This window comes from Tamandua tetradactyla, chromosome 15 (genome assembly GCF_023851605.1).
Source record: "Tamandua tetradactyla isolate mTamTet1 chromosome 15, mTamTet1.pri, whole genome shotgun sequence".
Classification (NCBI taxonomy): Eukaryota; Metazoa; Chordata; class Mammalia; order Pilosa; family Myrmecophagidae; genus Tamandua; species Tamandua tetradactyla.
The window spans coordinates 70,908,346-70,924,817 of record NC_135341.1 but is presented as its reverse complement, the minus strand read 5'-3'; the positions used below and the strand labels follow the sequence as shown (position 1 = coordinate 70,924,817).

The window sequence follows — 16,472 nt, the reverse complement described above, 5'->3', positions numbered from 1 at the left end:
TCTAATTTATTTATATAAAATATTTTATATAGTCTTTGTATATCTGCCAATATGATTTGCCATATGGTTAGGCTTCTACTTTAATCTCTTTCATAGGTATTTTCACATTCTATTTTTTAAAGCAATAATAATGGCTTTTATTCTCTGATTACCAGCTGTTACTAAAATCATTTGTTTCATCAAATATATTGAAAAGATATGTATTATAAAATTTACCTTTTGGCCATCATGCTCAAAAGTAGAAAACCAAGGTTCAGCCGTTTCCATAAGTTGTGAGAACATTGTACTAAAAAGGAGAAAAATCATATAATGCTAATGTTAAATCTAAATTATAGTAAGGGTGGTACACAAGACTAAAATGAAGATAAAGTTTTGTACTCACTAGGCATCATGTTCCAGATATTCAGGGTTCAGGAGAATTTTCATTTCCTCACTTAAAAAAGCAATACAAGCAATCAAAATGTGTAATTTTTTTAATTGAAGGGGATGCAGAAGTGCCTTATTCTACACTCAGAAGCCAAATTTCATATAATGTGTAAAGGTAAAAAAAAAAAAAAGCCTTTTTCAATAAAAAGAGCAGCTCCATTAACAAATGAAATTCTTTCTTTCTACAAAGATAAAAAACAAATTAATGTTTGTATCACAACAAAGTAACTATCTGATTATTCCAAATAACAAACACAAAATGTTACAATATATTCCTTGAATATGCTTGACCTGGAATTAACTGATTACTCTACAACCTAACACTTCTTATCCAAAGCAAAACTAAAAAAATCATAGTTACTGATCAAATATGCAATGTCAAAACATTAAATGGCTTCTATTACTATATTTTAAAAGCAAATAATCAATGACATACCTAGTTACAAGTATGTTTATAATATTCCTTTTACTTCTTTATGGACTTAAACAGCTGAAGAAGCACATCCAACTTATTCAAAAACTACTTTCAATCATTCAAAAAACTGGCCTGAAAAAATTATCCCAACACTAACTTCACCCTTTTATTGGCACACTTTAGAAGTAACTGAAGCAAAAGTAATTAAGAAATGGTTACTATTGTCAAGATTTAACAAATCCATTAAAATTATAAAAGCTCAAGGGAAACTTGGAAATACTAATCTGAAAACTAGTAGACAAAAATTAATTTGACAAAGGCAAAATGAACAGTTAATTTTATTAATAAACATGATATTGATAAACACATGAAATCTGTGTTTTTTTTTAAATTTTCTACTTACAGATGGGTTAGCCTGTGGATTACTCATGACAAAGTCTGATAATTCTGAAGCTCTCCATTCCTAGCATGTTTCTTGGTTGCCTCTCTGGCCCATCAGTTAGGGTATCTTAAGTTAGTAAATAAATTCTAATAATTAGCCTAATTCAAATGCAATTACTAAAGTAATTTGCTGGAAAAAATAAATGAATTGTATCTCAAAACCAGAAGAAACCATTTTTGTTTATTTACAGATGGTTTCTTGTGACACTATTCCCCTATTTCTGAACTTAGTTGCGTAAAAAACACCTGGTAAGGAGAAAGTATCTCACAGGTAAGATTCACAAACATCTTATAGTGAAAGAATGAGTCATCAGAAGGCAGTATATGTGAATATTATTAGCACTTTTGCCATGACAGCAAAATTTTTCTCTTCTTGATCCCTATGTCTTCCTTTGGTACAGATCAAAGAATCTCAGAGACAGTATGATTCCAAATTTGCCCCATTGCTAAAGTGGGATTAGAACTATTATATAATTTAAATAAGATCCTTCCAACAAACTACATGAAACACAACCAAATGTTTACAGCTTAAGACATTAGAAAAAGTACCTTCAATTTAAAAGATTTTAAAGTAAAAGAGAATACAGTGGTATATAACTTGTATATGTTTTTATGAATAAAAACTTGCCTGGGCTGTGCAGATTCACTGGCATGTAGGAAAGCTTGGTGATCACAGTGGAGAATAAAGACAATAGGTGCTAAGAGCTCATGCATGCCCTAAAACATAAGAGCAAGAGAAAAGAAAGGGATGGATGTTGAAAGTCCATTATTGGATAGTATAAGCTCAGTTACTTGCTTCTTCAATTGATAGCCAAAAGCAACATTTCAATATCATATAGAAAAACATAAAAACGGAAAGCTACAAAGCAATATTTTATTTACTTTTAGAATCTGATTCCAATTCAACTATAGCCCTTATTCTTCTTTAAAACGTGTAGAGTAGTTCTCTTTCAAATGACACACAGACAATAAATCGGCATGGTAGACAACCTTGCACCTGTCAGTTGCTTCAAGATCGGTACTCATAAATATGAATTTCATTTATGCAAATTATAATCACGAGCTACAGTGTAAAGATCTGCAGTAAGAAGGGCAACTAAGAACTGTAGACCGAAAGAAATCACATGCAATGTTTTCATTATATAATGGCTTAAAATTAAGATGTCTGTAGATTTAGGAAGAGCTGAAGTCAGCTAACTGGAAATGTTGGATAGTAAAAGGAAAAATCTTAAGCAGATTTGACAGAAAATAAAGTTTAAAAAATATGAGTTTCAACATGTTTAATCAGAAGACCATTATAAAAATGCTTTCTAGTTTAAACTAGAAGGTTAATTTTGAATTTATTTAATGATTTTACAAATATAATTTTCTTTTTCTTTATACTGGAGTTTACCTACAGATCACACGAATAGGTACAGAAACAAAAAGGTATAATACTAGTTATTAAGCTGTCTTTAAAGGATATTATAAAAGTCCATTATTTATCCATCAGTGTGGGGAAATAAGATATTCCACATTAATGACTTGCCATGTTGAGATTCATCCTCCTTAAGCCATCAAATGACAGGTTTTACCCATTTAAAAATAGATTACATCCTTTTCTACCTGTTAAAGTGAGGTAGAAATTATGATTTCCCTTTTGCTTAATAACTAAAATGATCTTTTATAAAAAGATAAGACAAAATGCCATCCTTACCCAGAAATAAAAAAAAAATATGGGAGCAGAGATGAGAGAAATATTTGCTGGTTGAATTATAAGGGGTTTCCTCTGAGCTGGAAATTGAAGTAGAGAGATATACAGTCCTCTGCCCAGTCTAGTAGTTTGGTGCTATTCTTAGGGAATGAGTTGTTATTACAACAATAATATGAAAGTAAATTTTATTAGAGTTCATTTATAAGTTATCACTATCTTAAATTAGAAAAACTTAACACTTTTATAAAATAATTTACAGTTCATTGACAATTTAGTTTTTTTCTTTTTTTTTTTGTATGCTGTATGGTGGGGGTCACATTTCATTCTTTTTCCTTGCACCCCTGACAATTTACTTTTAATTTATGACAAAATATGGCACATGAATCTTTCTAGATAACCATCTCCTCTCTAGCCAAACCTTAAAGAGAATAACCCTTGTAAGATTAAAAATCTTCATGATGGGTTTATTCTCCTGGAATAATGCCAAATTATTTTAAAAAGAAAGTGCCATTATTTTAGTTATCGAAGTAATAGTTATTTATCTACAGAGAAGTGGGAAAAAATGAGAAAAGATGGGCGGGGAGGAGAAAAGAGGGAAGTAAGGAAAAAAAGAGAAAGACAAAAAGAATGAACAAGAAAGAAGGAAGGAAGGGAGAGAGGGAGGGGAAATTTAAAACTCTGTAGATGTTGTAGTAATTAGGATCAAGTATCAACTTGCCCAAGGGAGGGTGCCCAGTGTTCTGTTGCTGTGGACTTAGATCATCAGCATGTGAAATTCATCTGTGGTTGTTTACATCTGCAAGTGGCAACGGGAGTGTCTCCTGCGATGAGTGACATTTAATTTAATTAGCTGGAGGCTTAAAGGAAGAGCTCAGCAGAGCTCAGCAGTCCAGCACAACTCAGCTTAGCACTCAGAGATGACACATAACCAGACACTTGGAGATGCAGAAAGGAAGCGACACAAGGAAAGCCATCTGAACTCAGAAGTCAGGAGGGAAGGTCAACAGATGTCACTGTGTGCCTTCCTATGTAACAGGAACTCAGATTAAAGATATCAGCTTTTCCTCTGAAGAACTGATAATTCATAACTAAATAAATCCCCTTTATAAAAGCTGATTCATTTCTGGTGTACTACATTCTGGGAGCATTAGCAAACTGAAACAGATGTTCTCATACTCATCTTTTTTTGGTCTATTTTTTATTGTTTCCTTAGGATAAAGTCCCTAGAGTTAGAATATCTGGGTAAAAATATTTTTAACATCTGTGATATATGCAATTGAATTGGCCTCCAGAAAGAATTCCCTTACTGTAGAGCATAAAAATCGCCATTTTACCACATTCTCAACCATATTCAGTTTTCAAAAATTCCATGAAAATTCTAAAGTCAAAATGTTGTTTTAATATCTTTAAATGCTAGTGAGATGAACTCAAAAGTTTTACTACCCACTTTTATTTATTTACTCTTATTTTATTTACTTCATCTATTTCTCTTAATGAATTTTTTTCCCTTTTTTCTGATGATTTTTAACAGCTCATCAATTAAGGATACTAAACATCATTTTTTTACAAATATTTTCCAATGAGTATAATTTGCTTTTTAATCTTGATTATATCTTATGACACAGAAGTTGTATACTTTAAAACAGCCAAATCATCAGATTATCCTTAATAATTCCTTTTTTTCTTTCGTATCTTAAAAGAACTTCCTTATCTAAATCAGGTAAGTACACAGTTCCCTTTTACTCCAGTTAATTCTTCACCTATTTGGATTAGTTTAATTTTTGGCATAAGGAATATTTATTTTTCCTCCAAAAGAGTTTAACTAATTTATTGAATAATCAATACTGAAAGAGTCACATCTTTTCCCAGGAGATCAGAAATGCCACCTTTGTCATAAAGTGAGTATTCAGTTTACACTTTTTCTGGGCTTTTACTATTATTTCATTGCTAACCACAAATGGGCTCTTTCTGTTTTAGAATGCAGTTTTTTCATTCAGGTAACCTTCAGTATCATTTATATAAAATGCTACACAAAACACTGTAATTTTTAATAGGCATTGTATTAAAATACATACATTAATTTTCACTTCTTTTTAAAGCTAGCTGATACTTTTGGCCCAGTATTACCTGTTGACTGAATGAATGAAATAGCTAACATTCAATATATCGACACATTGGGAAAATTGAACGGCAGTATGAAAAAAGGAAAAAGAAGACTAAATTGTATTTCAATTTCCAGATGAATAAATAAAGGTGCTCCATATATAATGGAAATTAAGAGTCCTCTAGACAGGGCAGAATGACAGTTAAGATAATCTTTAACAAGTCCAGTTGTGACTTCTACCTTAATTATGAATATTTTCTCAAATAGACTTGAAAGATATTACTGTTTTCACTCTCAATTCTAGACAAGTGAAAACTGATCAATAATTACAACCAGCAAGTATATAAAGGAAAATACATGTACTCAGAAAGCACGATCATAAATTCAACATGCTATAAATCTGACAAAGCATAATAAAAAATAATGTATTGTTGATATAAATCTTGTTTCCCAAAATATATATTTTGCTCCTATCTACACTGCCAGTCTTTCTGCTTGCTAAAGGCTTTATCCCTGCTGGATTGTTAGTAGTCACTACACTTCAAATTCATGCCACTTGAAAATAAAGGTAACAAAGTTTTCTTCATCAACAGCCTGTAGGCTCACAAAATTGAACCTGTTCTTTTATCTGCCTGTGTTCATTTAGCCCACCAAGCAGTCTTTATTAAACTGAGGCATCAGGCAGTCAGAGTTCATTAATACCATTTATATAATCTCTGCAATTTCAATTAACTCAGCAAGACATTCTACTACATGATAACAGTCTCATTAATTCAATAAAATCCCATAACTATTAACAATATGGTCGATGTTAAACGGGGTGTCACCTACTACAAAATAATAGCTTTAACAGCTTGTGATGAAACAAGGTTTTTTCCTTAAATTTGATCTGGCTAAATACTCAGTCCTTTAACAGCAAGGTGTTATTTCTCTGTAAACAATCTATAGGATTTTAAACATACAGAGGAGGTAATTAAGCATTTTATGTTAATTACCAGGAGTAAATTAATATTTTTAATTAAATAATTGGTAGACTTTGTTTAACTAATCAACAATCTGATCTTCCATATTCTTGCCTTATCTTCCACACAAATGCAGTGGGGACACATACATCACAAATAGTGGGGCTGAGAGATTATTATATTTTTGATTCTTGTCAGTGAAACTGATTTCCATTATTAATGTCTTCCTTACTCTAGCTTTTTTCTTACTATAAAGAAAAATAGGAAAACAAAATGCACAATGGGATAATTTTATTCTGATGATTCACTTTTGTCAAATCTTTATCAGTTAGGTATTTTCAAATATTTGAAAGAGGAGGTGGTCAAGGAAGGGATAAACTTGATTTAAAAAAGCCAACAATAGAGGAGAGGAAAGCAAAGAAATAGGAAGAAATGTGGATCCTTGAAGATTCTGAGCTACTTACTAAATTAAGCTGTAGAACCATTTTACCCCCTGACTTCTTGCTGTGTTTAAGCCTTTTTGAATTGTGTCTTGTTATTTGCTTCCAAAAGAAGCACACCCTCATCCCCTCTTTAATCTTTTCTGTTTGCTGGTTTGTATTTTGACTTTGTATCTGGCTTCTGGATAGCCTATCTTGCTTGGGAAGGATTTTTCTATCCTGAGATAATACAAAAGTTCTCCTAATTTTTCTTCTAGCATATTTATAAACTTTTGTTTTTCATACTTACACTTTTTTCTATATTTCTAGACAAATATGCTAAATCAACATCCTTTTCCATTGAATTAAAACTTTCTATTTCATCATATTAAAACCTCATTTATAATCAGACCCATTCCTAGCCTAATATACTTATCTATTTTACCCATTCCCAAACTACCATTATATTGCTTTAATCACATTGCCTTTATAGGACTTTTAATATCTACCTTTGTCATTCTTATTGTCCCTTAAATTATGTGGCAATGCCAACACATTCAATGATAATTATAATGATGATTATAACAACAATAACCTTAACCACCCACATTAACCCTTGGTGAGCACTACATGCTCTTAAATCTATAACGGAAATACAATTATTGTCCTCATCCTATAGATTACAAAACTAAGGCTTACAAAAAGTTAAGCGAATAATTTGCCTAAGATTACCGACTAGTTAATGGTGGAACTGAGATTAGAATACAGTGGATTTGAGTTCAGACCCAGTGCTATTAATCACTAAGATAGACCATCTCCATTACAATCAACTGTAAAAACTTTTTGATACTAAATTTAAAATTATTGTCACCAATTATAAAACAAAACAAAACCAACATACACTTCATGTGGATTATCACTGGAATGACAGTACATTTATATATTAGCATAGAAAGGGTTAATATTTTTATTCAAAGTCTTCCCAGCCAAGAACATGGTAATATTTTTCTATTTTCTCAACCCCTGCTTTGTAGCCATCCGAAAATGTTCTAGTTTCTACACAGCCCCTGCACCTTTCTTATTAAATTTATTGGTAGACATTTTATAATTTAGATTGCCATTCTCAAAGAGATATATTTCTTCTATTTCTAATTCTAAAAGGTTACTGTCAACATGTAATTAATACATACTTATATTACTAATATAAAAACTAAGATGAAATTAGTTCACTTGGGTATTCATAACAAATTATTATTTAAGGTTTCTATATTCTGACTTGGTGTACTAGCTTCAAATCTATCAAGTTTATTTCAATTTAAATACATTACTTTCATCATAGGGGTGTTTTCTAATATATTAAACTGAAGTCATGTGGTCATCAATTGAACATGTTATAACTTTTGATTATTAGAGAATTTATGAATTCAAATTGAATTCCCACTTAACGTATATTTGAAGAAATACATTAAAAACTCCAACCATGCCTATTCTTATTGGAATATCAGAAGCTTAAGTAGAAAACCTAGATATTTCTATATATTAATATGCAATTCAATAAAAAACATACTCCAACAATGCCTTTGCTTTAGAAATGGGAAGAATCAAATAAAGGATCAAAAAGAAATTAAATATAAATTTAAAAAAATTATAGGAACTTACTAAAATTCTATTACTGGTAAAATATAAAGAGTAATGGGGAAATTATTTTTTATAAGGCTTTTTAAAAACATTTATTTATAAATGCTGTATTTAGAAACAATATTTATACTTATAACTATGAAAAGTTTTATTACTAGATTGGCTTCAAAGAGGTTGTTTATAAACAAACTCTCAAAAGTTGAAAGAAAAGACTGAACAGTCTTACAGAAGACAATTTGGTGGAATGTCTTGTAATGAGGAAGAAGCATATGTGCTTCAATGAGCTTACTTTTCTCACTATGCAGCTGACAAGCAGCAATTTGAGATTGCTTTAGCATTATGATACAACTCTGGATACAATAAAGGCTACATTATTGCTCTATCACTTGTCAAGCTGTATAGAAAATTTTGAGTCAATGGAGGCCACCTGTACCAAATTTTCATTACCTGTTTATAAAGCAACTGCTCATTTTCTCTAGCATAACAGAAAAGAACATCTGTAAGAATTTTTCTCACATTCTCTTGTTGGAAAAACTGCATTTCAGGAAACCTGAAAAAAGAAAAACACAGGACTGAAACAGACTAGCATAGTTTCAAGAATTATCCTCAAACTCTCATCTTTGAGAGATGTCAAAAGGTTGCTTTAGGTTTCAGTACAAGTCTGTATTTGCCATGCAATTTATGCCACTGGGTAAAAGGGGAGAGGAAGAGAAAAGGGAATGATATATCACAGAGGTAAACAACACCTTCAACATCTAAACATTTTAAACACAGTCATGTATACTTAAAAGTTATCACACGTGGAAAATACAAAAATTTTTTAAGCAAAATGGATAACAGACTTCTTAGGGGTTGAGGGTGTTTTGGTTTAGCCCTTTTAATTTTTAGAAGTAGAATCTGATTTTCTAAGTACCTACTTCTTTAAGAAATGATTACCTTTTTTTCTTGATGCAAATATAAGGATTTAAATTATTATACATGACCACACTATCAGCTTTATCTGATTAAAATGTAGACTTCAAATAGAACAAAACTTAGTCAGCATTGCTTAAATGCTCTGAAGCAAAAACTTTACAAGGTGCTTTGAAATAATGTTAAACAGAAAGAAGCTTAAATAATTGTTTATAACTCAAGAATATACAATTGTGAGAAGCCAAAGATCAAACACAGCAATGTAGTACAATACAACATGAATATTTAAGAGTTGAGGGTATACCATCTAGGAGTAAACACTCAAATGGGTTCAATCAAAGAAGTCTTGAGAAAAAATTTTAAGGAGAGAACGGACATGGAACATCATAAGGAAAGGTAACCAAATCAGAAGAAAAGATATGAAGGCATAAAAGGCAATAGGTATTTCAAGTGTGTGGCATAACATGCTGTGCTGTTTGAAATCATTACATAGCCCAGAAGAGCTCTGCCCTTCTAATCCTGATTCAATATTTTAGGGTGGGGCCCTTTGATTACATTGTTTCCATGTAGCTATAACCCACTCAATTGTGGGTGTGACCTTACGATTAGATGGAACTGTGACTGCCATTTAAGGTATGCCTTGATCAGTTTACCCGAGTCCTTTAAAGGGGAAACATTCTGGAGAGAGTTCAGAAGCGACAGGGCCAACATAAGACCCAGGCATTTGGAGATGCAGAAAGAAAAAGCCCCCAAGGATGTTGTTTGAACCAAGAAGCCAAAGGACCGGCAGATGCCCGTCATGCGCCTTCCCAGCTGACAGAGGTGGTCTGGAACTAGCAACCTTTCTTGAGTCAAGGTATCTTTCCCTGAATTTTCTTAGTCTGAAGATATTTATTGCCTTAGAACTGTAAAACCTGTAATGTAATAAATTCCCTTTTTAAAAGCTGTTCCATTTCTTGTATGTTGCAGTCCAGCAGAATTTGGATAACAAACCAAAACATGCTAATTGGAAATCAGAGGGAAAAGAGAATTCTATGAACTAATACTGTCATTTGGGAGCAGAAGACCATGTGAGAAGAAAGGTGGGGTAAGTCTGAGAAGAGCTTAGAATGCTAAATTCACAATTAAGGAAAAGTAACAGAGTGAAGATGACCTTAAAAAAAAAAAAAAGGACATGCATAACTATAAGTGGGGGTAGCCTAAAGAGGATAAAAAGGGCATTATAGTGAAGTGAAATGAAAAAAAAAGTAATAAACTTGAATAGAAAAACCTGTGTCCAAATGCATGCTGCATAATTTCCAACTGGGTAACTTGAGCTATTTAGATTCAAGTTATGCTGGGCTGCTTCATCTATTAAGTAGGGGTATTAATACTGGCCTACTGTTCAAGACGAGATAATATCAAAGCATCAAGATCAGTTTTGGCAAGTAGTACATGCTCGGCAATAGAGGTTATTATTAATCACTGAGTATTGGTACTTTAGGTGATGAAAATGTGAATTAGAACTGCAGCTTTGGAGCTAAAAAAAATAAGAGGAAAATATGTGAGAGACTAAAGAGGAAGACCACTTATAGCATGGAGGTATAGGGCATTACCAACAAAGAAATACACTCATTAATGAGTCTTTTAAAGAGTAATAATGGTTGTCTTACTTCATGTTATAATGCTTTACTGCTTCCTATGTCTTGAAGACCTCAGCCTCTTTGTGTTTCATTTTTATCCTATTTTGGCTCCCTGTGAAAAGTATAACTTTCTCTGAAGTGCAGTCCAGGTGGGTTCCTGGGTATACTAAGTTAGTGAATTGTGAAGCATCTCTTTCTGGTCATTATTTAAAAATAAATTCAGACTTATTTATCTTCTTCTATTATTTGACTGTTGCTTGAAATTCCCTTTGATCTGAAATTGTTCCAAGATCCAGATCTCTGATCTTTTTTCTAGTAGCAGCAAGGAGGCCTCTCTTTTTTTGTAGCCAGTAATAACCCAAGGATCAGTACAAGGTTACGTGACATGTCTACATAAACACTTCAATGTGATAACCTTTCAGACAGTCCCTACCAGCCATCAGAGTTTGAACAGGAATGGGATAAATAACTACAGGTCTAAAAGAAGAGAAAGATTAACCTGAAGATACATTCAGAGCATGCACAATATATCATATAAGCTAAAGTAGTTCTAGAAAGATGCCAAATGCTTCACAGTAGGAAAAATATACAAAAATTTTTTAAACGATTATTTGGACGAAAAAAATTGCTAAGTCAAATATTGCAAAATAAAGTGATAAGGTTTAAAGACAGGAGAGTAGATAAAGTACTGTAAAGAAATTTTTGGAAAAAGTCATTAGAAATAGAAAAATATTTTTGAAAGGTGAAAATTTCTCCCCTTCTCATTCTTTTTTTTTTTTTTTAACGTGGGCAGGCACCGGGAATTGAACCCGGGTCCTCTGGCATGGCAGGCAAGCATTCTTGCCTGCTGAGCCACTGTGACCTGCCCTCATTCTTTTTTAAAAAAATATTTGTATTGAGATACCTTCACGTAAACCATACAGTCCATCCAAAGTATACAATCAATGGTTCACAATATCACATAGTTGCGTATTTATCACCATCATCATTTGTAGAACATTTGCATCACTCCAGAAAAAGAAATTAAAAAATCCTTATATCTCATGCCCTTACCCCCCCTTTTACTAACCACTAACTAGTATTGCAATCTACCCAATTCTTTTTATCCCTTATTGTTTATTTTTTATTCATTTATTTTGTCATTTTTTTTTCAAATGCCCATCCCCTGGATAAAGGGAGCATCAGCCACAAAGTTTTCACAATCACATGGTCACAATTCAAAAGCTATATAGTTACACAATCTCTTCAAGAATCAAGGCCATTGGAATACAGATCAACAGTTTCAGGTACTTCCTTTTAGCTATTCTAATACACTAAAAACAAAAACGGGTATTAGGATATCTACATAAAGCATAACGATAACCTCTCAACTCTTCCTTTCTCCCCAGTCCCCCAACAGGACTTTGCAAATACATTTTTATTTTCTGCATAAATTACTCTGGGATGTATAAGGTCCTCACACTAATTTGTATAAACCAGTCAGATCTCATTCCTTATCCAAGAGTCCATGCAATTATGGTGTTCAAATAAACTGACCATACAAGTCAAATTAGATAGTGTGCTATCAAAAATATAAATTTTGGAACTGAGGTTCCAAGATGGCAGCTTAGTGAGGTGTGGAATTTAGTTTGTCCTCCAGAGCGGCTAGTAAATAGGCAGAAACAGTACACAACAACTGCTGGGGCCACATCAGAGACCAGAAACACAGTGTACACCAGTCTGGACAAGATGGACAAGTTGTGATCCTAACCAGAAGGATAGAACTGTAAGGCTTCTTAGGTTCCAAATGCCCCAGGCAAGGAGAGAATTCAGTTGTCTGAGAGACAAAGAGGCTGGTCAGGTGAAAGGACATAATTCCCTGAAGAATGTGCCATCCCCTAGACAGGGGTAAGGTCAAGCTCAGGTAGAATCCATCCATCAAGGAATTCAGACTCCAGAGACCAGAAAACTGAAGAAATTAAAGCCAGTATACAAGCTCTCTTCTGTCTCAACCATGCCCCCAGCAGGGGAGAGTCTGCTGAAGTTAAAGGTACCACATCACCTTATGCTGGTGGGACCTGCAGGCAGACAAGTGCCACATACTGGGCAGGATAGGAAAAACACAGAGTCTAGAGGCTTCATAGGAAAGTTTGTCAAACAGCTGGGTCTCACCCTCAGGCAAAACTGATGCAGGTGACTTTTCCTTCTGGGGGGAGGCCAGTCTGGTCTGGGAAAATCTGACTGGGTTCTATAATACCTAAGTAGACACTCCCAAGGAGGAAAAAAACAAACAAAGAAAGGCACATACAAGCAGGGCAAGAAACAAGAAAATAAGAACTGAAAAACACTCCTCCACTAAACAAAACCTGTGCTAGAGGTCTAGAATAAGATGAACTGGATGTCAAAGAACAGATAGAGAACAAAGCCATCCAACAAGAAAATCTTTCGTAAAAGAGTAAAAACAATCTCGAAAATAAACTAATTAAGGAAATTAAATGCCTAGACACCAGCAAAAAATAATAAGTCATATTAGTAAGAGTTAAGAAATGGTCCAGTCAAAGAACAAACCAACAACTGAAACGATTTACAGGAGTTGAAACAATTAATTAAGGATGTTCAAACAGACATGGAAAAATCTCATCAAAAATCAAATCAACAAGTTGAGGGAGGACAGAAACACGGCAATGGGAAAAAAAAAAGAAGAAACTGAAAGTCTGAAAAAACAAATCACAGAACTTATGGGAATGAAAGGTATAGTAGAAGACATGAAAAAACAATGGAAACCTGCAATGTTAGATTTTAAGAGGCAGAAGAAAGGATTAGAGAACTGGAGGATGGGATACCTGAAATCTGACCAGCAAAAGAAAATAAAGGGGAAAGAATGGAAAAATATGAGCAAGGACTCAAGGAACTGAATGACAACATGAAGCCCACGAATATACATGTTGTGGGTATCTTAGAAGGAGAAGAAAAGGGAACAGGAGAAGAAAAATTAATGGAGGAAATTAGCACTGAAAATTTCCTAACTCTTATGAAAGACTTAAAATTACAGATCCAAGAAGGGCAGCATACCCCAAACAGAATAGATCCAAACAGACATATTCAAAAACACTTACTAATCAGAATGGCAAATGTCAAAGAGAAAGAGAGAATTTTGGAAGCAAGAGAAAAGCAATCCAGCACATACAAAGGAAGCCCACTAAGCCTATGTGTAGATTTCTCATCAAAAACCATGGTGGCGAGGACACATTGGTATGATATATTTAAGATTCTAAAAGTGAAAAACTGACAACCAAGAAGTCTATATTCAGTGAAACTGTCCTTCAAAAATGAGGGGGAAATTAAAACATTTTTAAACAAAAAAATCACTGAGACAATTTGTGAACAAGAGACCAGCTCTGCAAGAAATACTAAAGGGAAACTAGAGACAGATAGGAAAAGACAGGAGAGAGGTGTGTGGAGAAGAGTGTAGAAATGAAGACTATCAGTAAAGGTAAAAAGAGGAAAAATTAGATATGACATACAAAATCCAAATGGCAAAATAGTAGAAGAAAGTACTGCCCTTACAGTAATGACACTAAATGTTAATGGATAAAACTCCCCAATCAAAAGACATAGACTGGTAGAATGGATTAAAAAACAGCACCCCTATATGCTGTCTGAGGAAGACACATTTTAGACCCAAGGACAAACAAAGGTATGCAAACAACAATCAGAAAAGAGCAGGAGTAGCTAAACTAACATTGACAAATTAGACTTCAAAGGTAAAACTTAAGAGACAAAGAAGGACACTATGTATTAATAAAAAGAACAATTCAACAAAAATATATAACAATTATAAATATTTATGCATGAAGTCAGAGTGCTCCAAAATACATCAGGCAAACATCGAAAAGAGAAATACACACATCTACCAAAATAGTTGGAGACTTCAATTCTACACTCTCATCAATGGACAGAACATTTAGACAGAACATCAATAAAGAAAGAGATTTTGAATAATACAATAAATGAAATAAATTTAACAGACATTTATAGAACATTACACCCCACATCAGCAGGATACATCTTTTTCTCAAGTGCTCATGGATCATTCTCAAGGATAGATGATATGCTGGGTCTGAAAATAAGTCTCAATAAATTTAAAAAGATTGAAATCATACAAAACACTTTCTTGGATCATAAAGGAATGAAGTTGGAATCAATAAGACAGAGGGCCAGAAAATTCACAAATACATGGAGGCCAAATAACAAACTCTTAACCAGTGGGTCAAGGAAGAAATTACAAGAGAAATCAGTAAATATCTTGAACAAATGAAAATGAAAACACAACATATCAAAATGTATGGGATGCAGGAAAGGCAATGCTAAGAGGGAAATTTATTGCCCTAAATGGCTATATCAAAAAAGAAGAAAGAGCAAAACTTGAGGCATTAACTGTTCTTATGGAAGAACTAGAGAAAGAACAGCAAACTAATAGCAAAGCAAGTAAAAGGAAAGAAATAACAAAGATTAGAGCAGAAATAAATGAAACGGAGAACATGAAAACAATTGAGAAAATCAACAAAACCAGAAATTGGTTCTATGAGAAAATCTATAAGATTGATGGACCCTTAGTAAGGTTGACAAAAAGAAGAAGAGAGAGGATGCAAATAAATAAAAACAGAAATGGAAGAGGAGACATAACTACTGACCACATAGAAATAAAGTAGGTAATGAGAGGATACCCTGAACAACTTTATGCTAATAAACTAGGCAATTAGATGAAATGGACAACTTCCTAGAAAGGTATGATCAACACTGACTCAAGAAGAAATGGACAACCTCAAAAAACAAATCACAAGTAAAGAAACTGAATCAATTATTTAAGAAGCTCCAAAAAAAGAAAAGTGCAGGACAGATGGCTTCACATGTGAGTTCTACCAAACATTCAAGAAAGAATTAGTATCAATCTTACGCAAACTCTTCAAAAAAACTGGAGGAGGGAAAGCCACCTAACTCATGCTATGAAGCCAACATCACCCTCATAACAAAACCAGACAAAGAAACTACAAGAAAAAAAATTACAGACCAATCTCTTTAATGAATATAGATGTAAACAGAATTCTTGCAAATTGAATCTGCAGCACATTAAAATAATTAAATGCCATGACCAAATAGAATTCATCCCAGGTATGCAAGGATCATTCAAGACAAGAAAATCAATTAACATAATACACCATATCAACCAATCAAAGCAGAAAAAAACGCATGATCATCTCAATTGAAGCAGAAAAGGCAACCAAAAAAATTCAACATCCTTTCTTGTTGAAAACACTTCAAACGATAGGAATAGAATGGAACTTCCTCAATATGATAAAGGGAATATATGAAAAACCCACAGGAAACATCATTCTCAATGGGGAGAAGCTGAAAACTTTCCCCTTAAGATCAGGAAAAAGACAAGGATGTCCACTGTCACCACTGTTATTCAACACTGTGTTGGAAGTTCTAGTCAGAGCAATAAGACAAGAAAAAGAAATACAAGGCAGAAAAATTAGAAAGGAAGAAGTAAAATTCTCACTCTTTGCAGATGATATGATACTATATGTTGAACCCCCTGAAAAACCCACAGCAAAACTGCTGGAGCCATTAAATGAATACAGCAAAACTGCAGGTTACAAGATGAACACTTAAAATTCTGTAGTGTTTCTATACACTAGTAAGGAGCAATCTGGGGGAAATCAAGAAAAAAATCCATTTATAACTGCAACCAAAAGAATAAAACATTAAGGAATAAATTTAAGTAAGGATAAAAAAGACCTATAGAAAGAAAACTACAAGAAATTGCTAAAAGATATCACAGAAGACCTAAATAAATG

At 33.2% G+C, this 16,472-nt stretch overlaps 1 protein-coding gene across 1 annotated transcript in view; it reads right to left on the bottom strand.

Annotated features, from left to right (window-relative positions):
• TBC1D5 (TBC1 domain family member 5) overlaps positions 1–16,472 on the bottom strand; it is a 741,161-nt gene that overhangs the window by 275,498 nt on the left and 449,191 nt on the right. The window contains exons 10-13 of the mRNA XM_077130039.1: positions 8,546–8,648; positions 1,911–1,999; positions 383–433; positions 217–286 (exon numbers count right to left, since the gene is read on the bottom strand). Coding sequence (XP_076986154.1) covers positions 217–286; positions 383–433; positions 1,911–1,999; positions 8,546–8,648 — 313 coding nt within the window. The remainder of the gene's footprint in view (positions 1–216; positions 287–382; positions 434–1,910; positions 2,000–8,545; positions 8,649–16,472) is intronic.